At 45.1% G+C, this 25,856-nt stretch overlaps 1 protein-coding gene across 1 annotated transcript; it reads left to right on the top strand.

Moving 5' to 3' along the window:
• The first annotated feature begins 2,542 nt into the window (after positions 1-2,542).
• dvl3b (dishevelled segment polarity protein 3b) lies at positions 2,543-25,622 on the top strand. The gene is made up of 14 exons (XM_072462123.1): positions 2,543-2,838; positions 4,495-4,564; positions 5,227-5,396; positions 6,204-6,356; positions 12,713-12,806; positions 13,699-13,765; positions 14,460-14,599; positions 14,778-14,854; positions 14,931-14,998; positions 16,238-16,318; positions 23,667-23,801; positions 24,492-24,659; positions 25,093-25,227; positions 25,403-25,622. The coding sequence occupies exons 1-14, from the start codon at positions 2,576-2,578 to the stop codon at positions 25,549-25,551; spliced, it is 1,770 nt and encodes a 589-aa protein (XP_072318224.1). The 5' UTR covers positions 2,543-2,575; the 3' UTR covers positions 25,552-25,622.
• The last annotated feature ends 234 nt before the right edge of the window (positions 25,623-25,856 follow it).

Genomic DNA, 25,856 nt, shown 5'->3' with positions numbered 1-25,856 from the left:
GTCTAAACAGGGTCTAAACCAGGACTAAACCAGGTTTAAAGGTCTAAACTGGGTCTAAACCAGGACTAAACCAGGGTTAAACCAGGGTTGAATCGGGTCTAGAGCAGGTCTAAATCAGGTCTAAACCAGGACTAAAGAAGAGCCAAATGAGATCTAAATCAGGACTTACATAAGGCAGAATGTGAAATATCATGAGTAAATAAAAAAGGAAAGATCTGTGATGTTTGAACTAAAAAGTGCACTTTAAAGTAGTTTATAAAATCATACAAAATACAAAAGGTTTATCCAATTATAACAGAAAACATAAACTGAGGAGTAAGTAAGGACTGCGGTGGTTTCAGTTTGAATTCAGAATCAATTAAGGCCAATTAAAAATGTGCTCATAAATAAAAATGTATGAGCAAAAGGGAAAATGCAACGAGTGCTTAACCTGAGCTGTAAAACAAGAACTGGGTATGAACTGGGTCTAAGAGGGGTCTGAACTGGGTCTGAACTGGGTCTAAACGAGGTCTAAACGGGGTCTGAACGTGATCTGAAGTTATCTTAAAATACTTTATCATCAGCTTATATTGGCTGTATGCTAAATTTAACTCTTTAAAAAAATATATTCTATCTGTAAATGGTGTTCAAAAATGGTAAGAATAGTTATTCTGTATAAATAATGTGCATCTTCATTTAAATGTATAAAACTAGTTGAAATATTTTTCCTTTTAAGGACACTTGAGGGAAAATGTGGTCAATGCTCAAACTTTAGAGCAAAAACATATAAAACATTTTAAACATGTTTTCCAATGAAAAAATGGTCATTAAACCATCTAAAGCGCACTTTGAAGTCTACAGTCACCTGAGTAATGGAAATTAAATAGATCAAACTAAATAAGGCACTAAGAGACGGTAAACATTAAACTGAGTGTTAAGTTCTAGTTAAACTTTATCTGAGGCTAGCTACATTAGCATTAGCTTAAACGGGCACTAAGGTCAAAAAGTGGCTAATTTACTGTTTAATTAAAGCCCAAATAATTGGGTTCTTTGACTAAAAACACATGCAGAAGAACCTAATCTAAAGAAGAGAAAAAAATAGAAAAGAATCAGAAAGAAAATGTGACATCCATCGGGGCGGGCGGACACCGGCTGCTGCTGGGGAGTCAAGCCGGGGGAAGTGCTCTGCTGCCCGGATACAAGTCCCACAGTCTCCCGGGATCTCCGGAGGGCAGAGGCTTCCGAGCGCGGCCGGGGACGGTGGACTACGGCCCGGACACGAGGCTTGCCATCCGCCGCTGTCTCACAAAAGCTCCAGGGTTTGGGAAAGAAACCGCGGGGGCTGTTCCTCCTCTGAGCTCCAGCCGAGGAAGGCGCACGTTTCCCCGGATACACGCTCCCAGCTGTACCACAGTGTCTCCGAAGCTCCGGTGGGGGAAAAGACAAGGCCCCTGCCGCTGTAGTCCACCCGAGAACCAGCCTCAACGCGCCGCAGTGTCCCTGAAGAAGCTCCGGGGGTTGTCCGAGGACCGAGGTCTGACAGTGGGCTGCGCCGGGGAAGGCGCTCTGTTGCCCGGATACGAGAGTGGAGCCTCCCCGCAGTGGACAGAGGGACACGGCACGGGACAGACACCGGGAGACACCTGGAGACACCGGGAGACAGAGGGGCCCAGCGGGAGGAGACACACGGGACAAACCGGGGACACGGGACACAAACAGGAAGTAAAGTTTTTGTCCAGAAGGGGACGCTGTGAAGCCATTTTAAGTCTTAACTTGAACGGAACATATTGTTGTGAGTTTTTAAGTCTTTTAACAGTCTTTCCTCATAAATGTTTCACTCAAAATGCATTTTGAGTTAAAATGTCGCGTCCTGCAACTGAGGCTCAAGCGTTCTCACCTACCCCCTAGCCCCGCCCACCACTCTGTACTTACTATGATTATATCCGAGTGACACATTAAGGATTCTAAAATGTCATGTATTCACGTTTTCAACAATAAAAAATGTAAAAGAGTGCTTCTCCTTTTTTACATCATCTTGGCTTATCACCATGACGATGTGGGGTTTATCACTATGAAGAGGTGGGGCTTATCAATATTAATAGGCGGGGTTTATTAAAAACTGATCATTATTCAAATATTAAAGATCAATATTAAGGTTCACCCTGAAATAATAAATGTATAAATATGATCTGCATATGTTGCAAATGCCTGAGAAAAGCATAATATGTAACTTTTTCGATTTAATCACAATTTTGCTATTTTCCGATGTCCAAAATATCTCCAAGGTGCTCAGATTTCAACCCGTTATTGAGTTTTCTTCATCAGATTAATGTAAAAGCTTTAGAACAGGAAACACCAATGATTCTGTAGTGAAACACCTGCCCTCAGATTATTTAACTTTTCAAAATGAACTAATTAAATTACAAACTTGACGCTTTGCCTTTATTTCATGAACATTTACTTCACACTGTGTTGAAACAGTCTTCAATATAAATCAGATTCACCGCCATGGATGTATTATATTCTCGTTCACCGCAGGTTTATTTCGACAAAGGCTTTTATTGTGAAGGGCGTGTCCGCAGGAAGCTCGTGCGTCATGCGTCAGGACGTTTTTACGTGCAGCAGCAGCAGCATCAGCAGCATCCTCAGCATCAGGACCAGACCAGGACCACACCACGACCAGGACCGGGTCTGGACCATGGACGAGACGCGCGTGATTTTCCACCTCGAGGACCAGACCACGCCCTACCTCGTGCGCATCGGCGTGGCTGCGGAGCGCGTGACCCTGCTGGACGTGAAGAACGCGCTCAACAAACACAACGCGCGCTTCTTCTTCAGGACCGAGGACCGGGACTTCGGGTGAGTCCGGGTCCAGACCTGGTTCAGCTTTGTCCCGTTCAGTCCTGGTCCAGACCCTGGTCCAGACTTGGTCCAGACTCTGTGTATCAGGATTACAGACACAGCCCACGTGACTCAGGGGAATATTTAATAACAGCGCGTGCTTCCTTTGATCCTCCGCCTCAAACCTGGAGACTTGATATAGACCTGGTCCTGGTTCTAGATCCCATGGTTCAGACCTGGTTTGGATCTGGTTCTGATTTGTGGTTGTGGATCCTGGAGCTTAAGAACATTTACAGAACATTAACAGAACATTTACAGAACATTTACAGAACATTTGAATCCAGCTTATCCTTGTGACGTTTAAAGTTCTTCTGGAGCTGAATCAGGTTCAGTTCAGATTCACAAAGACATAAAGACAACAAACAAACAAACAAACACTGAGGCACTTAAAGGATTTTTCTGGTCAAAAATAATAATAATAATAAACGTTTAAAAACACAAAATACTATGACTATTGAACCAGGAGAGTCACTATTTTCCAAGAGAGTCTTGGCCAAGAGGCAGCAAAGTCCACCACAGTTACACAAACAAACAAACAAACAACATAACAATAACACAGGTTTTGTCAAGCATTTGCACATTATTGATGAAGTCTCAACTTGGTTTCAAAGGCATTTAAAGACAAGAACTCAGTAAATTTCCAGTCTTTCTGCAGAGTGTTCCAAGCAAAAGGAAATGAGTGGACAAAGACCCAGCTCTGAGCAAAACAGCTGTTTGATGTAAGGCATAAAGTCAATACTCTGTGTGATCAAAGCTCAAATGTACAGGCAGTAATCCAATCAAGCTCAACACTGCCTCCTGGTGGCCAGAGGCGTCACAGTCATGGACCTGAGAGAAGCAGAACATCATCTGAGACTTAAACACATCAGAGTGAGGAAATGAGTCATGTTTAAAGGAGATGAGTCACACACACACACACATACACATACACACACATGCACGCACACATGCGTGTACACACACCTACACTCACACACACGCGCGCGTGCACACACACACCTACACACACACTTACACACACACTCACACACACACACCTACACACAGTTACACACACACTCCCACACACCTACACACACACTTTCACACACACCTACACACACACTCACACACACACCTACACACACACTTACACACACACCTACACACACGCGCGCGTGCACACACACACCTACACACACACGCGCGTGCACACACACACTTACACACACACTCACACACACACCTACACACACACACACCTACACACACACACACCTACACACACACACACACACACACTCACACACACCTACACACACACTCACACACACACCTACACACACGCGTGCGCGTGCACACACACTTACACACACTCTTATATCATATTTCATACAGTTATAATAGATTTTAAGTCAGACTTTACTCAGCTCTGTTCCATTTTCTCAATGTTTAAGTCTTTGTAGAACTTATTTTCAGCCACTCTATTTTCACAAATCCCTCCAGAAGCAGGATTACACCTGATGGTGGCGCTCAACTGAGCCAAAGGATCAGGGCCTCTCAGTGTCTGGAGTTTGTCTGTTGTGGAGTTGAGGGTTCAGCTCTGACCTCTGACCTCTGACCCTGTGTTTGCAGAGTGGTGAAGGAGGAGATCAGCGACGATGGAGCTTCTCTGCCCTGTGCCAACGGACGAGTCGTCTGCTGGGTCTGAACTGACCTCTGACCTCACACCTCTGACCTCACACTTATGACCTCACACCTCTGACCTCACACTTATGACCTCACACCTCTGACCTCACTTCTCTGACCTCACACCTCTGACCTCACACTTCTGACCTCACACCTCTGACCTCACTTCTCTGACCTCACACCTCTGACCTCACACCTCTGACCTCATACTTCTGACCTCACTTCTCTGACCTCACACCTCTGACCTCACACCTCTGACCTCACACTTCCGACCTCACACTTCTGACCTCACACCTCGGATCTCACACCTCGGATCTCACACCGCTGACCTCACTTCTCTGACCTTTCACCTCTGACCTCACACTTCTGACCTCACACCTCGGATCTCACGCCTCAGACATCATACCTCTGACCTCTCACCTCTGACCTCACGCGTCTGATGTCATACCTCTGACCTCACACTTCTTACCTCACACCTCTGACCTCACGCCTCAGACATCATACCTCTGCTGTGTCTCCTACGCTGTCCTTCTATCCCTTTCATATGTCTTCTTCTTCTTCAGCTGCTTCTTCTACTTCATCTTCTTCTTCTTCTGTGTTTTATGGACGTTTGTATAAAGTGTTACATTAGCGCCTCCTACTGTAGTTGTACGTCTCATGTCTCTGTCTCGTCCTCAGCTCGTCTCCGCAGACTCTCAGTTGGACTTCAAAGGCTCCGATGTCATGTCTGTGGCCACGCCCACCAGTAGCACGGCCCCGCCCTTCCGTCTGACCCCGCCCCCCTCAGGACAGGCCCCGCCCCCTGAGAGGACCAGAGGAATTGGAGACTCTCGTCCTCCATCTTTCCAGTGAGTTTCTTCATAAGAACCTTTTAAAGGACATATATGTAGCAAAGTGTACTTTTTCTTTCTTTAAACTCACATTGTTCCTCATCACAAACGTATCTGGAGGAGCATTTAGCTTCATTCACACTAGTTTGATGAATCCTGGTTAGAAAGTCCTCTCCCCTCCGAGCCTCAAGTCCTCTCCCCTCCTCAACAACTTTTTAAAAAACTTTTTCTCCATCTGTGACGTGGCTCTGAGAATCTTCTGCTGTTTTTAATTCCATAAATCATCTCCAGACTCGTTCTGAACCATTTTCCCATTTAATCACGATCAGTCATATTAAAATGTGTAATTCCTTCAGCAGCCGTTAAATGGCGCCAAAACCCAAATAGTGCTGTGAGTGTCAGTCAAGGTCATGTTGTTTGTTACTAAAATGAATAAAACATGAGATGCTAAAGGTACTGAAGAGCATGTTTAAAGACTAATAACAATACAAATAATGCATAATATGTGTCCTTTAAATTAAGATTGACCATATTTGAATATGTTTGTTTGAAAAGAATTTGAAGTTACAAGTGCGTCAAGAGGTCGGTTTTATTTATTGTCAACTCATCAACATCCTTTAAAAAAACAAATGTATTACTTATTGATAATAATGGGTGTTCTTTCCTTTGCTCTACCACTGATCTTAATACGTTCTTTTTCACTATTTGGACCAATCAGAGCGAGAGTTGTTAAGAGGGTTTTGGACTTCATGTGGTTTTCAACGTTCTCCATCGACTGCCGCTCGACTGATATGTGTGTGTGTGTGTGTGTGTGTGTGTGGTCAGCGCTCTTCAAGAGGACTCTGCAGGACACGCCCACCTCCACAAGCCCAAGTCGTCCAATTGTCCGCGCGGGCCCAGAGGGAGCTCGTCCAATCAGCAGCAGAGCAGTGAACTGGAGACGACCAGCTTCTGTTCGTCCGGCGACTCAGGAGGACGGTGAGTCTCAGCCTGGACCTGGACCTGGACATGAACCTGGACCTGGACCTGGACTTGGACCTGGACTTGGACTTGGACCGGGTCTGAGTCTGAGTCTGAGTCTGAGTCTGAGTCTGAGTCTGAGTCTGAGTCTGAGTCTGAGTCTGAGTCTGAGTCTGAGTCTGAGTCTGAGTCTGGACCTGGCCTTTTTCCTCACCGCCAACAGTATATCCCAAAGATGTCTGTTCGAGCTGCAAGATTCATCGATTTTAAGTGCCATAATTTCCTCCACAAACGACAAAACATCCTCATATCGTCTTATTTTGTTGTCACAGTTTGTCAGTTCATAGTCAGATATTTTTTGCCAAATCTCTCAACTCGAAAAAACGTTGAGAGTTTGGGTTGAAAAGTTGAAAATTACAGGAAGTAGTGCTAGAGTTCTACAACGGTCTGTGATGTCATCAAAAAGCGCAATTCCATCCAAAATGCAGCAAGAGATCTTTTTGTTTGTTTCCCTCACTCTCTTATGTAACTGTTCACCATCCTGATAAATACATAAACACAAATAAAATACATTTAGTGACCAGCTTTTAAAGAGTTTCAGACTGTAAAACAAATCTAAATTTATATTTGTGTAGAAGACAAAATATGTTAGAATTGATCTCAATCAAGTCTTTAGCCCTGCTTTAGACCCGGTTTAGACCTGCTTTAGTCCTGCTTTAGTCCTGCTTTAGACCCGCTTTAGTCCTGCTTTAGACCCACTTTAGACATACTTTAGACCTGCTTTAGTCCTGCTTTAGACCTGCTTTAGTCATCCTTTAGACCTGCTTTAGTCCTGCTTTAGATCCTCTTTAGTCCTGCTTTAGACCTGCTTTAGTCCTGCTTTTGTCCTGCTTTAGATCCTCTTTAGTCCTGCTTTAGACCCGCTTTAGTCCTGCTTTAGACCCACTTTAGACCCGCTTTAGACCCGCTTTAGTCCTGCTTTAGTCATACTTTAGACCTGCTTTAGTCATACTTTAGACCTGCTTTAGACCCGCTTTAGATCCTCTTTAGTCCTGCTTTAGACCTGCTTTAGTCCTGCTTTTGTCCTGCTTTAGATCCGCTTTAGTCCTGCTTTAGACCCGCTTTAGTCCTGCTTTAGTCTTACTTTAGACCTGGTTTAGTCATGCTTTAGTCATGCTTTAGTCCTACTTTAGACCAGCTTTAGTCCTGCTTTAGACCCGCTTTAGTCCAGCTTTAGACCTGCTTTAGTCCCGCTCTAGTCCCGTTTTAGTCCAGCTTTAGTCCAGCTTTAGACCTGCTTTAGTCCCGCTTTAGTCCTGCTTTAGACCTGCTTTAGTCCTGCTTTAGACCTGCTTTGGACCTGCTTTAGTCCAGCTTTAGACCTGCTTTAGTCCCGCTTTAGTCCTGCTTTAGTCCTGCTTTAGTCCAGCTTTAGACCTGCTTTAGTCCCGCTTTAGTCCCGCTTTAGCCCTGCTTTAGTCCTGCTTTAGACCCACTTTAGAGCCGCTTTAGACCCGCTTTAGACTCGCTTTAGTCCTGCTTTAGACCCGCTTTAGTCCTGCTTTAGTCATACTTTAGTCCTGCTTTTGTCCTGCTTTAGATCCTCTTTAGTCCTGCTTTAGACCTGCTTTAGTCCTGATTTAGTCCTGCTTTAGACCTGCTTAAGATCCGCTTTAGTCCTGCTTTAGTCCTACTTTAGACCTGGTTTAGTCCTGCTTTAGTCATGCTTTAGACCTGCTTTAGTCCTGCTTTAGACCCGCTTTAGACCTGCTTTAGTCCTGCTTTAGTCCTGCTTTAGACCCACTTTAGACCCGCTTTAGACCCGCTTTAGTCCTGCTTTAGACCCACTTTAGTCCTACTTTAGATCCTCTTTAGTCCTGCTTTAGACCTGATTTAGTTCTGATTTAGTCCTGCTTTAGACCTTCTTTAGACCCGCTTTAGTCCTACTTTAGACCTGGTTTAGTCCTGCTTTAGTCATGCTTTAGACCTGCTTTAGTCCTGATTTAGTCCTGCTTTAGTCCTGCTTTAGACCCTCTTTAGTCCTGCTTTAGTCCTACTTTAGACCTGGTTTAGTCATGCTTTAGTCATACTTTAGTCCTACTTTAGACCAGCTTTAGTCCTGCTTTAGACCTGCTTTGGACCTGCTTTAGTCCTGCTTTAGACCCGCTTTAGTCCTGATTTAGTCCTGCTTTAGTCCTGCTTTAGTCCTGCTTTAGACCCGCTTTAGTCCTGCTTTAGTCTTACTTTAGACCTGGTTTAGTCATGCTTTAGTCATGCTTTAGTCCTACTTTAGACCAGCTTTAGTCCTGCTTTAGTCCTGCTTCAGACCTGCTTCAGTCTTGCTTCAGTCCCGCTTTAGACCCGCTTTAGTCCAGCTTTAGACCTGCTTTAGTCCCGCTCTAGTCCCGTTTTAGTCCTGCTTTAGTCCAGCTTTAGACCTGCTTTAGTCCCGCTTTAGTCCTGCTTTAGACCTGCTTTGGACCTGCTTTAGTCCTGCTTCAGTCCTGCTTTAGTTCCGCTTTAGACCCGCTTTAGTCCAGCTTTAGACCTGCTTTAGTCCTGCTTTAGTCCTGCTTTAGTCCTGCTTTAGTCCAGCTTTAGACCTGCTTTAGTCCCGCTTTAGTCCCGCTTTAGCCCTGCTTTTGACCTGCTTTAGTCCTGCTTTAGTCCTGCTTTAGTCCTGCTTTAGACCCACTTTAGAGCCGCTTTAGACCCGCTTTAGACCCGCTTTAGTCCTGCTTTAGACCCGCTTTAGTCCTGCTTTAGTCATACTTTAGTCCTGCTTTTGTCCTGCTTTAGATCCTCTTTAGTCCTGCTTTAGACCTGCTTTAGTCCTGATTTAGTCCTGCTTTAGACCTGCTTAAGATCCGCTTTAGTCCTGCTTTAGTTCTACTTTAGACCTGGTTTAGTCCTGCTTTAGTCATGCTTTAGACCTGCTTTAGTCCTGCTTTAGACCCGCTTTAGACCTGCTTTAGTCCTGCTTTAGTCCTGCTTCAGACCCACTTTAGACCCGCTTTAGACCCGCTTTAGTCCTGCTTTAGACCCACTTTAGTCCTACTTTAGATCCTATTTAGTCCTGCTTTAGACCTGATTTAGTTCTGATTTAGTCCTGCTTTAGACCTTCTTTAGACCCGCTTTAGTCCTACTTTAGACCTGGTTTAGTCCTGCTTTAGTCATGCTTTAGACCTGCTTTAGTCCTGATTTAGTCCTGCTTTAGTCCTGCTTTAGACCCTCTTTAGTCCTGCTTTAGTCCTACTTTAGACCTGGTTTAGTCATGCTTTAGTCATGCTTTAGTCCTACTTTAGACCAGCTTTAGTCCTGCTTTAGACCTGCTTTAGACCTGCTTTAGTCCTGCTTTAGACCCGCTTTAGTCCTGATTTAGTCCTGCTTTAGTACTGCTTTAGTCCCGCTTTAGTCCTGATTTAGTCCCGCTTTAGTCCTGCTTTAGACCTGCTTTAGTCCCGCTTTAGACCCGCTTTAGTCCAGCTATAGACCTGCTTTAGTCCCGCTTTAGTCCTGCTTTAGTCCTGCTTTAGTCCAGCTTTAGACCTGCTTTAGTCCCGCTTTAGACCCGCTTTAGACCCGCTTTAGTCCTGCTTTAGTCCCGCTTTAATCCTGATTTAGTCCCGCTTTAGTCCTGCTTTAGACCTGCTTTAGTCCCGCTTTAGACCCGCTTTAGTCCAGCTATAGACCTGCTTTAGTCCCGCTTTAGTCCTGCTTTAGTCCTGCTTTAGTCCAGCTTTAGACCTGCTTTAGTCCCGCTTTAGATCAGCTTTAGACCCGCTTTAGTCCTGCTTTAGTCCTGCTTTAGACCTGCTTTAGACCTGCTTTAGTCCTGCTTCAGACCTGCTTCAGTCCTGCTTTAGTCCTGCTTTAGACCTGCTTTAGTCCAGCTTTAGACCTGCTTTAGTCCCGCTCTAGTCCCGTTTTAGTCCTGCTTTAGTCCAGCCTTTAGACCTGCTTTAGTCCCGCTTTAGTCCTGCTTTAGACCTGATTTAGTCCTGCTTTAGTCCAGCTTTAGTCCCGCTTTGGACCTGCTTTAGACCTGCTTTAGTCCTGCTTTAGTCCCGCTTTAGTCCTGCTTTAGACCTGCTTTAGTCCTACTTTAGTCCCGCTTTAGACCTGCTTTAGACCTGCTTTAGTCCCGCTTTAGTCTTGCTTTAGACCTGCTTCAGTCCTGCTTTAGACCTGCTTTAGTTCAGCTTTAGACCGGTTTTAGTCCTGCTTTAGTCCTGCTTTAGTCCCGCTTTAGTCCCGCTTTAGACCCGCTTCAGTCCTGATTTAGACCTGCTTTAGTCCTGCTTTAGACCTGCTTTAGTTCAGCTTTAGACCGGTTTTAGTCCTGCTTTAGTCCTGCTTTAGTCCCGCTTTAGACCCGCTTCAGTCCTACTTTAGACCAGCTTTAGTCCTGCTTTAGACCTGCTTTAGACCTGCTTTAGTCCTGCTTTAGACCCGCTTTAGTCCTGATTTAGTCCTGCTTTAGTACTGCTTTAGTCCCGCTTTAGTCCTGATTTAGTCCCGCTTTAGTCCAGCTTTAGACCTGCTTTAGTCCCGCTTTAGACCCGCTTTAGACCCGCTTTAGTCCTGCTTTAGTCCCGCTTTAATCCTGATTTAGTCCCGCTTTAGTCCTGCTTTAGACCTGCTTTAGTCCCGCTTTAGACCCGCTTTAGTCCAGCTATAGCCCTGCTTTAGTCCCGCTTTAGTCCTGCTTTAGTCCTGCTTTAGTCCAGCTTTAGACCTGCTTTAGTCCCGCTTTAGATCCGCTTTAGACCCGCTTTAGTCCTGCTTTAGTCCTGCTTTAGACCTGCTTTAGACCTGCTTTAGTCCTGCTTCAGACCTGCTTCAGTCCTGCTTTAGTCCTGCTTTAGACCTGCTTTAGTCCAGCTTTAGACCTGCTTTAGTCCCGCTCTAGTCCCGTTTTAGTCCTGCTTTAGTCCAGCTTTAGACCTGCTTTAGTCCCGCTTTAGTCCTGCTTTAGACCTGATTTAGTCCTGCTTTAGTCCAGCTTTAGTCCCGCTTTAGACCTGCTTTAGACCTGCTTTAGTCCTGCTTTAGTCCCGCTTTAGTCCTGCTTTAGACCTGCTTTAGTCCTACTTTAGTCCCGCTTTAGACCTGCTTTAGACCTGCTTTAGTCCCGCTTTAGTCTTGCTTTAGACCTGCTTCAGTCCTGCTTTAGACCTGCTTTAGTTCAGCTTTAGACCGGTTTTAGTCCTGCTTTAGTCCTGCTTTAGTCCCGCTTTAGACCCGCTTCAGTCCTGATTTAGACCTGCTTTAGTTCAGCTTTAGACCTGCTATAGTCCCGCTTTAGACCGGTTTTAGTCCTGCTTTAGTCCTGCTTTAGTCCCACTTTAGTCCCGCTTTAGACCCGCTTTAGTTCAGCTTTAGACCTGCTTTAGTCCTGCTTTAGTCCTGCTTTAGTCCTGAGCTGCTTTAGACCTGGTTTAGCCTGAAGCTCTTCTTTTTTCTGCTCCAAAAACCCTGTTCACAGTGAGTTCTCTGATTGGCCGCTCTGAGTCATGTGATGCATGATATTGTCAATGCCATCAGAGAGTACGTAAACCAGGACTAAAGCAGGACTAAACCAGGTCTGAGTCTCGGCAGAACTGGACTTATTTCTTGCCCAGCGAGGAAAAGGTCTGTGTTTATTTTCCCCCTTTATCCCTGTGTGTCAGATGCCCTCCCGTGTGTTCTCTTATGTCATATTTAACCCTTTTGTGGAGCAGCCTAATGTCGATTATCGTCTTTATTCGATAATTTCTGCAGACGTTTTGGATCAGTACAGTTACTTTTATCCGTTTATGTCTGTGTTCACATCAGGACTAAACTCAGACCTAAACCTGGACTAAACCAGGACTAAAGCAGCTCAGGTTAGGACCAAATACAGAGTGAACGCAGCCGTGTCAATAGAAAATGTGTTTGTGTCATAATCTGCTTCGTTAAAGGGAAACACTGAACATGATCACACAGTTACGTCTTTTATAGATCTCTGTTTTGGACGTGCTCAGCCTCGTCCCGCGCTCAGCCTCGTCCCGTGCGCTCAGCCTCGTCCCGTGCGCTCAACCTCGTCCCGTCTGACTCGCCCCGCGCTCAGCCTCGTCCCGCGCTCAGCCTCGTCCCGCGCTCAGCCTCGTCCCGCGCTCAGCCTCGTCCCGCGCTCAGCCTCGTCCCGCGCTCAGCCTCGTCCCGCGCTCAGCCTCGTCCCACGCTCAGCCTCGTCCCGCGCTCAGCCTCGTCCCGTGCTTACACGGAACATTTGACTGGTTTCAATGTTTAGACAATGCAAACAATTTAGTCTAAAGTCTGTCAAATGTACTAAAAATGGCTCTGTTTTCCTCATGGATTTACATACTGCTGAAAACTGTGATGTCACTCAGGTTCAGCCAATCAGAGCACAGCAGCTCGTCTCCTCGTCTGTTCCGGCGCCAACGCCGCCGCCATCGCAAGAAGACCAACCAGCCTATGGACAAAGTACGATTATTATTATCATACTAATATGTATAAGTCTGATTATTATTATTGTTGAACAAATAGATGGAAAGGTTAAAAAAATATATCATCTGGACCTCCTGATAAGGTGTTTTTTGGTTTCACCAGAAACTAACCCTCTTTGTTTACTATCAGTCCTTTAATGTGCCATCAGCCTCCTATTGTCCCTGGCTCACTCTCTCTCTCCTCAATGTGTAACTGATTGCATCCGAATGCTCTGGGCGTCGACCTCTCCAGGGATTCAAAATTCCATTATGAATGATTGAATCTCAAACCACTGTTTCTATTTAAGGACGTGTTGTTGTTTTTTTACAAAGATTGCCTCTTTAACTCTCTTTCAAACCATCTTGGATGAATGAGCGATTCCACTATAATTGTGTGATTCTGCTTCAGCTGAATCTCACTGTGAAGCCACAGGAATTACAATTATGTATATTTAAATGTTTAAAGGAATAATAGAGGATTGTTGGCGAGCAATCTTAGTCTCATTTCCTCGTGGCGTGGACAGTTGAGTAGTTCTCCCACATGTCAATCATTCCCTCCACAGAGAAAGACTGTGCTCAGCTCAGAAGAGACAGAAATCTGTGGGGACGAGAGATGATGCGATCTGTCGTGCTAATAAACAAACACACGTGTAGAGGCGGGGCATGAGGTTTGATGGGAGGCGGCCTCTCGGAAGGAACAGGAGGATGGGGGGCGAGTGTGCTCATGCGCATTTTAAAAAAAAGGGACTAACAGTCGCGTGAGTTCTCAAATTGTTGAAAAATCCTCTATTATTCCTTTAACTCTTGATTTTAGAAGCTGTGGCTTTACAGGTTACGATTTAAGACTCAAACTCTTAAGTAGATGTTTTGATGTTACGTTTGTGTTCCAGGTCTCTGTGAGCAGTGTGACCGACTCCACCATGTCTCTGAACATCACCACAGTCACTCTGAACATGGGTGAGTCCGGGAGGGCATCTGACATGCTCTGACCCACAGGGAGGGCATCTGACATGCTCTGACCCACAGGGAGGGCATCTGACATGCTCCGACACACAGGGAGGGCATCTGACCCACAGGGAGGGCATCTGACATGCTCTGACACACAGGGAGGGCATCTGACATGCTCTGACCCACAGGGAGGGCATCTGACATGCTCCGACACACAGGGAGGGCATCTGACCCACAGGGAGGGCATCTGACATGCTCTGACACACAGGGAGGGCATCTGACATGCTCTGACACACAGGGAGGGCATCTGACATGCTCTGACACACAGGAAGGGCATCTGACATGCTCTGACACACAGGGAGGGCATCTGACCCACAGGGAGGGCATCTGACACACTCTGACACACAGGGAGGGCATCTGACATGCTCTGACACACAGGAAGGGCATCTGACATGCTCTGACACACAGGGAGGGCATCTGACCCACAGGGAGGGCATCTGACACACTCTGACACACAGGGAGGGCATCTGACATGCTCTGACACACAGGGAGGGCATCTGACATGCTCCGACACACAGGGAGGGCATCTGACACACACAGGGAGGGTATCTGACACATGGGGAGGGCATCTGGCACCTGGGGAGGATATCTGACACACTCTGACACACTCTGGCTCAGGGCATCTGACTCTTTCCGCCCTCAGACCAGTTCCAGTTCTTGGGCGTGAGCGTTCTGGGTCAAAGCACCGATCGAGGAGACGGAGGAATCTACATCGGCTCCATCATGAAAGGAGGAGCCGTGGCATCTGACGGACGCATCGAGCCTGGAGACATGTTACTGCAGGTACTACTACTGCAAATACTACTACTACTACTACTACAACTGCATCCAGCCTGGAGACATGTTACTGCAGGTACTACTACTGCAAGTACTACTACTTCTCCGGCAGGTGCAGGGGGCGTGGCAGGTGCGGGGGGCGTGGCAGGTACATGTGATTTTAATCTTTCTGTTTGTGTTTGAGGTGAACGACATAAACTTTGAGAACATGAGCAACGACGACGCGGTGAAAGTCCTGAGGGACGTTCTGCACACGCCCGGGTGAGTCTTGGGCGGGGCCAGGGGGCGGGGCCAGGGGGTGGGGTTGTTTGGTGTCTTACAGGCTGTGTCTCCTCAGACCCATCACTCTGACTGTGGCCAAGTGCTGGGACCCGAGCCCTCGAAGCTGCTTCACTCTGCCTCCCAGTGAGTCACACACAAACACAGTCAAGCTAACGACCAGCACCACTGACCGGTCCTTTTCACGAAACAGAGCGGCTCGTTCTGATCGCTTTAAAAATGCAGAGCTCCTCTTCTGGCACTTTTCATCCTTATGGGGGTTTAGCTGAGTGATTGAGTGATAATCACATGTTCAGATTATAACGTCCCATGTAAACACTTCACCTGGAACATCTTTGTTTATAAAGTGCTTTTGTCGCTAAGCTAATGCTAACATATAATAATGGTCAAATAACAGCACAAACTGAACTAACATGTCAACAAGTTGTTGTTTTTTTAAACATTCTATAAACTTTTTCCAAGTATATTTAAGCTAATGTATGTTAGCCTTTAGCTCTGAGACAAGAACACTTTTTTAAACACGTATGTTTCCTCCGGTGACATATTTACACAGGACGTAAAAGTCTGAACCTGCTGCAGTGATTATCGTCTGGAACTCGCTCTGTCACAGCGTTTTACTTTATTTGAACAAAACTTGGCAAATTCAGGGAATGAACGGAACGGAATTCACCACAACATTTACCTTAAAGTAGATCACCTAAGGGATCTTCTCAAAATGGGTTGAAGCTGAAATGACGTAATTTTCGTCTCTCTCTGGACCCCCTCCCCCCCTCAAAAGACGAAAGACTGGCGAAAATGTTAACGCGTTGATAAAACGATAGTAGCTTGATAGACCCTGCTTACCTTTAGTCCCTGAACATCCTTTGGTATGTTTATCAGTAGAAGTTATGAATTCTCCAAATAATGTCACCTGTTGTGCATGTTTGTTTACTCAATCCACATGGTCCACGGCGCGCCGTGGCCAGCACGGGGAGCGGGGCGGGTGCTCCCTCACACGGGCCACTGCGCGCCGTGATCACAACGCACCGTACGCACTCCCCGTGCTCCGCGCCGCACCCGCCGCCTAATGTTGGCCTAATGCTCGTTGCTGAGAGAGTTTTTTTGCATTTCAAAACAATTACTGCCACAACAATGTATTGAAGCTTCAAAGCAACAAAAAGACGAAATGTAGGTTCAACCTACATATTCCCAAGACGAAAAATATTACGTCTTTTCAGCTTCAACCCATTTTGAGATGATCCCTAAAGCTACAATTGACAGAATATTTTTAGTTTTGGAGAGGAAAATAATGTAACTTTATCCTTTCATTACTTCATTATTTGATCTCTAACCTCTGACCTCTGACCTCTCCTCTGTGTGTTGGAGGTGAACCTGTGAGACCCATCGATCCTGCTGCCTGGGTTTGTCACACAGCCGCTATGACAGGACGAGTCACACCACACTACTGTGAGTAAGACACTGTAACACACTACTGTGAGTAACACACTGTGACACACTACTGTGAGTAGCACACTGTGACACACTACTGTGAGTAACACACTGTAACACACTACTGTGAGTAACACACTGTGACACACTACTGTGAGAAACACTCTGTAACACACTACTGTGAGTAACACACTGACACACTACAGTGAGTAACACACTGTAACACACTACTGTGAGAAACACTCTGTAACACACTACTGTGAGTAACACACTGACACACTACAGTGAGTAACACACTGTAACACACTACTGTGAGTAACACTCTGTAACACACTACTGTGAGTAACACACTGACACTCTACTGTGAGTAACACTCTGTAACACACTACTGTGAGTAACACACTGACACACTACTGTGAGTAACACACTACTGTGAGTAACACACTGTAACACACTACTGTGAGTAACACACTGACACACTACTGTGAGTAACACACTGAAACACTACTGTGAGTAACACACTGTAACACACTACTGTGAGTAACACACTGTAACACACTACTGTGAGTAACACACTGAAACACTACTGTGAGTAACACACTGAAACACTACTGTGAGTAACACACTGTAACACACTACAGTGAGTAACACACTGTAACACACTACTGTGAGTAACACACTGACACACTACTGTGAGTAACACACTGTAACACACTACAGTGAGTAACACACTGTAACACACTACTGTGAGTAACACACTGTAACACACTGACACACTACAGTGAGTAACACACTGTAACACACTACTGTGAGTAACACACTGTAACACACTACTGTGAGTAACACACTGACACACTACTGTGAGTAACACACTGTAACACACTACTGTGAGTAACACACTGTAACACACTACTGTGAGTAACACACTGACACACTACTGTGAGTAACACACTGTAACACACTGTAACACACTACTGTGAGTAACACACTGTAACACACTGACACACTATAGTGAGTAACACACTGTAACACACTACTGTGAGTAACACACTGTAACACACTACTGTGAGTAACACACTGTAACACACTACTGTGAGTAACACACTGTAACACACTACTGTGAGTAACACACTGTAACACACTACTGTGAGTAACACACTGCTTTTTGGACTTTTCTAGTGTTGATGCACCTTTTATGATTAAACTCACGTATTTTCCATAACCGACTTGTTTCTGTGCATAGCCTGAGCTCCTTATCGTATTATTAATGAATGAATTAACTCAAATAGCCCAGCAGTTTCGGCCGCGCGCCGCGGCTCTGTAGACACTCCCGTCTTGGCCAGCTGAATTTCCTTTTTGACTACCAATCCTACGGTGATCGGATCACGCGTTTCTATATATACATATATCATTTCTATACCTATGATCTGTCATGGAATTAGACATACACCGATGCTATTCCTTAACACATTGAGAACACAATTCAACTTAGAATATGAAACGACACAGAAAGATCAGACATTTGTGTGGCATGCATGGGAGAAAACGCGGGGACTGTGTCAGCCAGGCCGTTGTAAGGAGCCTGGCTGACCCTCCTGCGTCTCACCCCTGCGTCTCACCCTGTTTTTTCCCATGCTGGTTGGTTTTATTAGATATTCTGGAATAGGCGGGTCACATTTCTCATTGGTCAGCCTCACATCAAGGCACTTGGTATTTTTCCGTAGAGATAAAGCCTGCAAGGGGGGTGCAACTCCCCCCCCCCCCCCGGGGCAACATTCTTTGACCCATCTTTATGATACCTTCACAAACAAATGCAGTTTGTCACACACCCGTTCTTCTCTTAGACTAATGATGCAGATAAAATATCACTATTATGCAGATAAAATCAGAAATATAATCATATATTCACATTTTATCACATTTCCCTCCTGTTTATCAAAGCATTAGTCTTCTGTCTCATATGCCAAACACATTATTCTTTTCAGTTTTCAACATGTCTTTCATATTGGTGTTAAAATGACACTTTTACACACAAAAAGTGATGCACATTTCTCAACATTGAACACACTTCTTTTCTCTCGGCCCACAACATTTCTACAGCATTACTGTCCTAAATTTTGAGTCAGATTGGTCAATCTCTGTAATTTGACAAACAGACAATTTATCTTGTCTATAATTTGTGCGGTGTGATGGGAAATATAGAAGTACAAGCGGAAAGCCCTTAAACCCGCTCTGCTCTCTGGTCAGTTTGACTCGTCAGGGACCTCTCTGGACACCCCGATAGAATCAAATACGTAGTATCAGGTGCTACTGGGACCAGACTGTCCACTAACCTCTCGACCTTGACCCTGCGGTATGGTTCTGGGTGATGCTGATCACAAAAGAGACATAGGCACAACGTCCCACAAGTGTCCCCACACCACCATACGTCCTCTCTTGGTTTCTTAAGAGACCTTCTTCCGCTGCTCGCTTCGCTCACACCTATTACACATATGAACTGGTACATTTCCCATCTCAATTCATAATCTCATTAACATTGGATGTAGTTATGTTGTAGCAGATAAAAAAAGCTCTCTTAGGTAGTGCAAACAACTGTGGCTGTATAATATGCCATTGTGTTTCTTCAGCTACTGTCATGTCAATTATACATTGTACATTATTACACATCATGCATTTCATAACCTTTCATGTTGATCACTTATTTTCTTCCCTCTATTCCATGTCTGTGTATGTTGATCGATTGTCCCGATTGTCCCGATTGTCCCGATTGTATAATACAGGTGTTCAGCACCCATATTACCGTCATCGCTGTGATGATGATAACTGTTGATTCTTTTTCGCAGAGTATGGTACTCTGCGCACCGTAGCCTCTGGCTCTCGTTCATCGTAGCAGAGTATCGTACTCTACCGTAGACTCTGGACAAAACTCATACAAACGAAGTCCTGCGTCTGCGATGTTATGGATCTGCCGCTGTGTTGTCCAGACATTTCTCTCACTTTCCCATGAGAGCACCCATGTTCTCGTCCCTCCAATGGTCGGTGTGAGGACGACACGGTGTGGCTCCGTCCACTTTGCTCCGTCCACTTGGATCGTCTCTGTAAACACCACATCTCCAACACGTTCTCTGTGGTGATAAACAAAGTCTTTTCGACAGTTCAGTGTATTTCAAACAGTTTTCTTGTTTACAATTTTTTTTTTGAATTTTTTTTTTTTAGTAATTATTGATTCGGAATATTTGTTTACACGTATATCCCTCCATTTGATAAATGGCTTTTCCCATTTCTCAAACTTCTACACAATTCTACATTTAAACAAAATTCAATAATCCAGATAGTTTACAACGTTCACTAATCCAGGATGTTAATCAAGGAAGAGATGGAATTGCGTCTGTCACTCCAACTCCGCAATGTCACCTCTTGACCTTTCACAGTTCAGTGGTCACATCCCTGGCTGAGCCCCTCCTTCCACGGCGCTGGGCCCCCACCCTGTGTGTCTGTAATCCGACACTGCCAAATCTGTTTTACCACCATTTGTTTCAAACTCTAAATGTCTCAAACTCTAAATGTTTCAAACTCTAAAAGTTTCAAACTCTAAATGTCTCAAACTCTAAATGTCTCAAACTCTAAATGTTTGGTCTCCACGTGTGCGCGCGTATGTGTGTGTGTGTGTGTGTGTGCAATACAAATACATCAAACAATAATAATTGTCTCAATAATTCCCCCGTTGAGCTGGCCATAAGGGTCAGTTCACAACTTAAAATGTTTCACATAATTAATAATTTCACATCTCCTCTGTTTGTGTGGCCTGCATAAAGTCACACATCTAATGTAATATGTTCTAATCTTTTATATGTGCTTCAGGTGAGATTCAAACTCGATCTCTCACACCTGCTCATGTGGTGCGTTACAAACATTGTGTATTAGTTTGTTCTAGCAAGTCTATATGTGTATAACAATCAAAATTATCCTAAACCTTTCCCTTGTCCATAAGGCACATCTCTTTTATCAACCTGTTTTCCCCTTGCTGCCTACTTTCTTTGTCTTTCCTCTCGCAACGGAGGAAACACCCATTTCCAAATTTCTAAACCTGCTTTTTCTTTCTCTCTTTTCACTTACTCTTTACCCTCACTTGTAACCTGCTTTTACTTTCTCTTTGCTGTTGATATAACTACCAGACGCTGCATCCCCTGGGATTCCAGTTAGTTATCTTTAAAATATCCCTGTTATTCTGCTTCTAAACTCATGTATTGATTACCCATCCCCCTGTTTAGTTTTCACTATCTTCAGGTAATCTGCGGGTCTCATAAAATGTATTCTTCTCCTGCATTACGCTGCTCTACACTCCTCCAGAGTCTTTGCCAGTCAATAGCCCCTTATCTCTGACTATCTTTATGACCCATATCCTCCCATGTCCCCCCACTTCTGCATCAATTGCCTTAGTTAATGACACACAGTCATGTCTTTCCTGGGAGGGCATTTGACGTCACTATTTAACTTATTCCCTCGCTTACGTCTACATGCAATACGAGGTTTCCTCATGATAACACAAATAAATAAGTTACTGATATAACTTTTACTATCACTTTACTTACTACCCGTTCTACTCCTATGTCCAAAAACATCAGTAGTCACTCATTTGCCCACATTATCACTTCCAGGCCTGTGCCTGCATTTGATTCTAAATTTAAAAACACTTCTGTCTTTTCGTCCTGTACTTTCATCTAGTCATGCATTAAGTCCAAAAAGATAATTTCCGTCAAGTCCAAAAACAAAACAAAACAAAACAAAACGTAGGTTTGTTCTGTGCACTCAAAAAACACGACTTTTGTCTTCTATCGGGGACAGGAAGTGTCCTGTCTGTGATCACATTCCCCAAAAAATTGGCCATCTATAAAAATCTGAATTCATCTTCATCTCTTATCAAGCTTAATACAATCTTTATAATTGATTGTTGTCAATCAAACAAAAACGATTCAAATTTGTTGAAATACTAAAATTTAAAACCAGCTGAGTTTAGTTTTACTTATTTCATCAGTTCAGAGCGTCCTCTGAACTGCTTTCCCCTCTCCTGCCTTGTTGACCCCCCTTATCTCCCCCTCTCTGCCACGTCATCTGAGCATACTGGAAGTCTCCCTCCAAAATCCTCCTATGACTTTTCCTTTGTCTTTTTACAGTTTGGGGTGATAATTCTGGCATTATGTGGTCTCGGTCGTCTGAGAGAAATCGTCATATCTCAAGCTTCTAGTAGAATTTCTTATTGATTTTCCACCGGAGATAATGCTAGGTGTTTAAAGATTCACCCGTGACTGATCTCTCAGAATAACGCCTTGTGACCCTTGTATGATTAATTGTGATTCACACTTGTTAGTTAATCACTTATTAATCCTCATTCACACATTCACACTTCTCTCTTACTTACTTCGCTCGTGCACAGCGCTTACATTCACACATATTTCCTCAGTAATATTAAACTGGGTATATCCTCAGTAATACCTAACTGCCTTGCTTTATGTGAGAAACTTATCTCGTCCATAAGCCTACAATATTTTTCCAGTAAATATCAAACTAATGCATAAAAACGTTTTATGGCTAACTCTTTTTCACACACAAAATTTTTCTGACCTCTTTGTCGTCTGTGTTCTCCTGCTGCTTCGAAACGACGCGCTCTCCTCGCGGAGACTGAGGTGCGATGGGCGGCCACGGGAAAAGTGGACTTCCTTTAGCTGTGCACAGACTTCACCGATTCACCCGTCAATCTCCGCGAAGGCAGCTTGTCGTCCGGCTCGATAGGACCAGAAAATGTCCTGGGATGAGACATTACACCAGATGCTATTCCTTAACACATAGAGAACACAATTCAACTTAGAATATGAAACGACACAGAAACATCAGACATTTGTGTGGCATGCATGGGAGAAAACGCGGGGACTGTGTCAGCCAGGCCGTTGTAAGGAGCCTGGCTGACCCTCCTGCGTCTCACCCCCGCGTCTCACCTCGTTTTTTCCCATGCTGGTTGGTTTTATTAGATATTCTGGAATAGGCGGGTCACATTTCTCATTGGTCAGCCTCACATCAAGGCACTTGGTATTTTTCCGTAGAGATAAAGCCTGCAAGGGGGGTGCAACTCCCCCCCCCCCCCGGGGCAACATTCTTTGACCCATCTTTATGATACCTTCACAAACAAATGCAGTTTGTCACACACCCGTTCTTCTCTTAGACTAATGATGCAGATAAAATATCACTATTATGCAGATAAAATCAGAAATATAATCATATATTCACATTTTATCACATGATCAAATGAAGGCATAGAGTGGAGGATTCTGTTCACGCATTTTTCTTATGATCAAATGAGCGCATAAAGCGGAAGATTCGAGATGTTCCCTTGTTATTTTCACATACACAGTACAACTTGCGGTGCCACCTGTGAGCAGCTGGTGCACTAAACGTGACGAGCCCCAGCGCGTGTCTTCGTGCGCATTTTACAGACTGACTACATCCCGATGCCGTCTGCACCTTCACTTTAGCCTATGAGGAACTTTCGGACTAGCGAACCTTCAGACCAGTGAACCTTAGGACTAGCGAAATTTCGGAACAGTGAACCTTCGGACTAGCGAACCTTCGGTCTCGTGGGGGGTAACCGTGACACTACTGTGAGTAACACACTGTGACACACTACTGTGAGTAACACACTGTAACACACTACTGTGAGTAACACACTGTAACACACTACTGTGAGTAACACACTGTAACACACTACTGTGAGTAACACACTGTGACACACTACTGTGAGTAACACACTGTGACACACTACTGTGAGTAACACACTGTAACACACTACTGTGAGTAACACACTGTAACACACTACTGTGAGTAACACACTGTGACACACTACTGTGAGTAACACACTGTGACACTACTGTGAGTAACACACTACTGTGAGTAACACACTGTAACACACTACTGTGAGTAACACACTGTAACACACTACTGTAACACACGGTAACACCACTGTGAGTAACACAATGACACACTACTGTGAGTAACACACGGTAACACACTACTGTGAGTAACACACTGACACACTACTGTGAGTAACACACGGTAACACACTACTGTGAGTAACACACGGTAACACACTACTGTGAGTAACACACGGTAACACTACTGTGAGTAACACACTACTGTGTGCGAGTGAGCGCCTACGTGCCGTGATCTTAATACCTGGCGGTATCTTTTGGGCGTGGCGGTGACCAGCCGAAGCATGGCGGCCCACCATGCTAAAACCCCTCAGCAAGAACACTGTGATTGGAGGATGTGATGCCTTGTTGGGATTGGTCGAACCTGACGAGCCTCTGCTTTGCAGCGGTCAATGAGGAAACCGCTCTGAACGTGCACAGTGACATCACAGCTGTTGTCGCGGCAATGGCCAATCACAGATCAGGACTTGAGGTCCGAGACCGACTGTGGCTCAAGATCACCATCCCCAACGCCTTCATTGGTGAGTAGGAGTTTAGTCCTGGGTTTAGACCGGGATTATTCTCTCCAGGTTCAGACCTGTTATTGTCCTAGTTCAGACCTGTTATTGTCCTAGTTCAGACCTGTTATAGTCCTGGTTCAGACCTGTTATAGTCATGGTTCAGACCTGTTATAGTCCTGGTTCAGACCTGTTATAGTCCTGGTTCAGACCTGTTATAGACCAGGTTCAGACCTGTTATAGTCCTGGTTCAGACCTGTTATAGACCAGGTTCAGACCTGTTATAGTCCTGGTTCAGACCTGTTATAGTCCTGGTTCAGACCTGTTATAGACCAGGTTCAGACCTGTTATAGTCCTGGTTCAGACCTGTTATAGACCAGGTTCAGACCTGTTATTGTCCTAGTTCAGACCTGTTATAGTCCTGGTTCAGACCTGTTATAGACCAGGTTCAGACCTGTTTTAGACCAGGTTCAGACCTGTTATAGACCGGGTTCAGACATATTATAGACCAGGTTCAGACCGGTTATAGACCAGGTTCAGACCTGTTTTAGACCAGGTTCAGACCTGTTATAGACTGGGTTCAGACCAGTTACAGTCCTGGTTCAGACCGGTTATAAACCAGGTTCAGACCGGTTATAGACCAGGTTCAGACCGGTTATAGACCAGGTTCAGACCGGTTATAGACCAGGTTCAGGCCCTGTTTCCTCTCTCCAGGCTCAGATGTGGTGGACTGGCTCCTGAATCACGTGGACGGTTTCTGTGATCGTCGTGAAGCTCGTAAATACGCCTCAAACCTTCTGCAGAGCGGCTACATCCGACACACCGTCAGCAAACTCACCTTCTCTGAGCAGTGCTACTACACCTTTGGAGACGTGTGCAGAGGTGAGGGGGCGGGGCCAGGGGGAGGGGCGTGTACAATAATTCATTAATTCAGGAAAAGGCCGTGGTAACCTGTAACCAACGTCCTGTTCAGTCCTGATTTAGTCCTGGTTAAATCCTGGTTTAGTTCTGGTTTATTCCAAGTTTAGTCCTGGTTTAGAACTGGATAGAACAAGTAAGATAGTTTAGCTCATCCATAAAAGTCATGCTATTGCCTATTAATGGTGATGAATCATGTAATTTTACTGTTCTTCAGATTAATGTCTTTGAAAATCGTATTTTTGAGTCTTCTCATTGGTTTCACAATAACAAAAATAAAAATGTAATGTTTTTTGAGGAACATTAAAGGGTTAAGGAGTGTTAGATTTGTCATGTGTGTGTTGTCGTAGTGACCAGCGACTCATGACTTTATCTTATGTTTCTCATCCTGGTCCAGAGCTGGGACTCCTGACTCTGGACGATCTTGGAGAACCTCCTGCGTCAAACCCAGAGCCCTGTCCTGTGCCCAATCCCTACAGCGCCACCTACAGGCAGCACCAGCCGAGCCGGGACGCAGGAAGCACCAGCCACAGTGAGTCCTGGTTCAGTCTTGGTTTAGTCCTGGTTTAGACCTGGTTTAGATCTGGTTTAGTCCTAATTTACTCCAGGTTTAGTCCTGGTTTAGACCTGGTTTAGACCTGGTTTAGTACTTATTTAGTCCTTGTTTAGTCCTGGTTCGGTTCTTATTTAGTTCTTTCTTGTTACAGGAAGCGGAGGCGGGTCAAACTGCAGCGAAAAACACGACGAAGCGGACAAATCAGAGCTCAGGGCGGCTCAGACCCCGCCTCCTGCCTCCAGACAGTCGTTTCGATTGGCCGTGGGAAACCCCAGCGAGTTCTTTGTGGACGTCATGTGACCAGAGCGGACCAATCAGCCGCAGCCCGCCGGACTCTGCCGCGACGCCGTAGAACCCGGCGCGTTCGGGATGAAAGACAGACCTGCGCGGAGCCAATCGTCTTCACCGCAGACTCTTAGCTCCGCCTCTCTCGCAGCTGCACACCAACCGACGCGCCTTCGGACTCATCCTGAAGGAAATACAATCATCTGTGTTATGTCCACACTGTCCTGCAGAGGGCACTGTTCAGAATGTCCAGCACGTGGAAAACTATCGCTAGCACAAAATTTCCCACAATGCACCTTAAAAAGACCGATTAATATAGC

The sequence above is a fragment of the Eucyclogobius newberryi genome, unplaced genomic scaffold (assembly GCF_026437365.1).
Source record: "Eucyclogobius newberryi isolate DKJ021-1_F unplaced genomic scaffold, fEucNew1.0.hap1 SCAF_10, whole genome shotgun sequence".
NCBI lineage: Eukaryota > Metazoa > Chordata > Actinopteri > Gobiiformes > Gobiidae > Eucyclogobius > Eucyclogobius newberryi.
The sequence above is the reverse complement of the archived record's forward strand: the minus strand, read 5'-3'. Positions and strand labels throughout refer to the sequence as shown.

Bases quoted from the DNA above. Each gene is read 5' to 3' on its own strand.
- dvl3b (XM_072462123.1), top strand. From the start codon at position 2,576: ATGCGTCAGGACGTTTTTACGTGCAGCAGCAGCAGCATCAGCAGCATC. The intron at 5,397-6,203 runs GTGAGTTTCTTC...GTGTGTGGTCAG, and splicing joins TCTCGTCCTCCATCTTTCCA to CGCTCTTCAAGAGGACTCTG. The intron at 23,802-24,491 runs GTGAGTAGGAGT...TCCTCTCTCCAG, and splicing joins CATCCCCAACGCCTTCATTG to GCTCAGATGTGGTGGACTGG.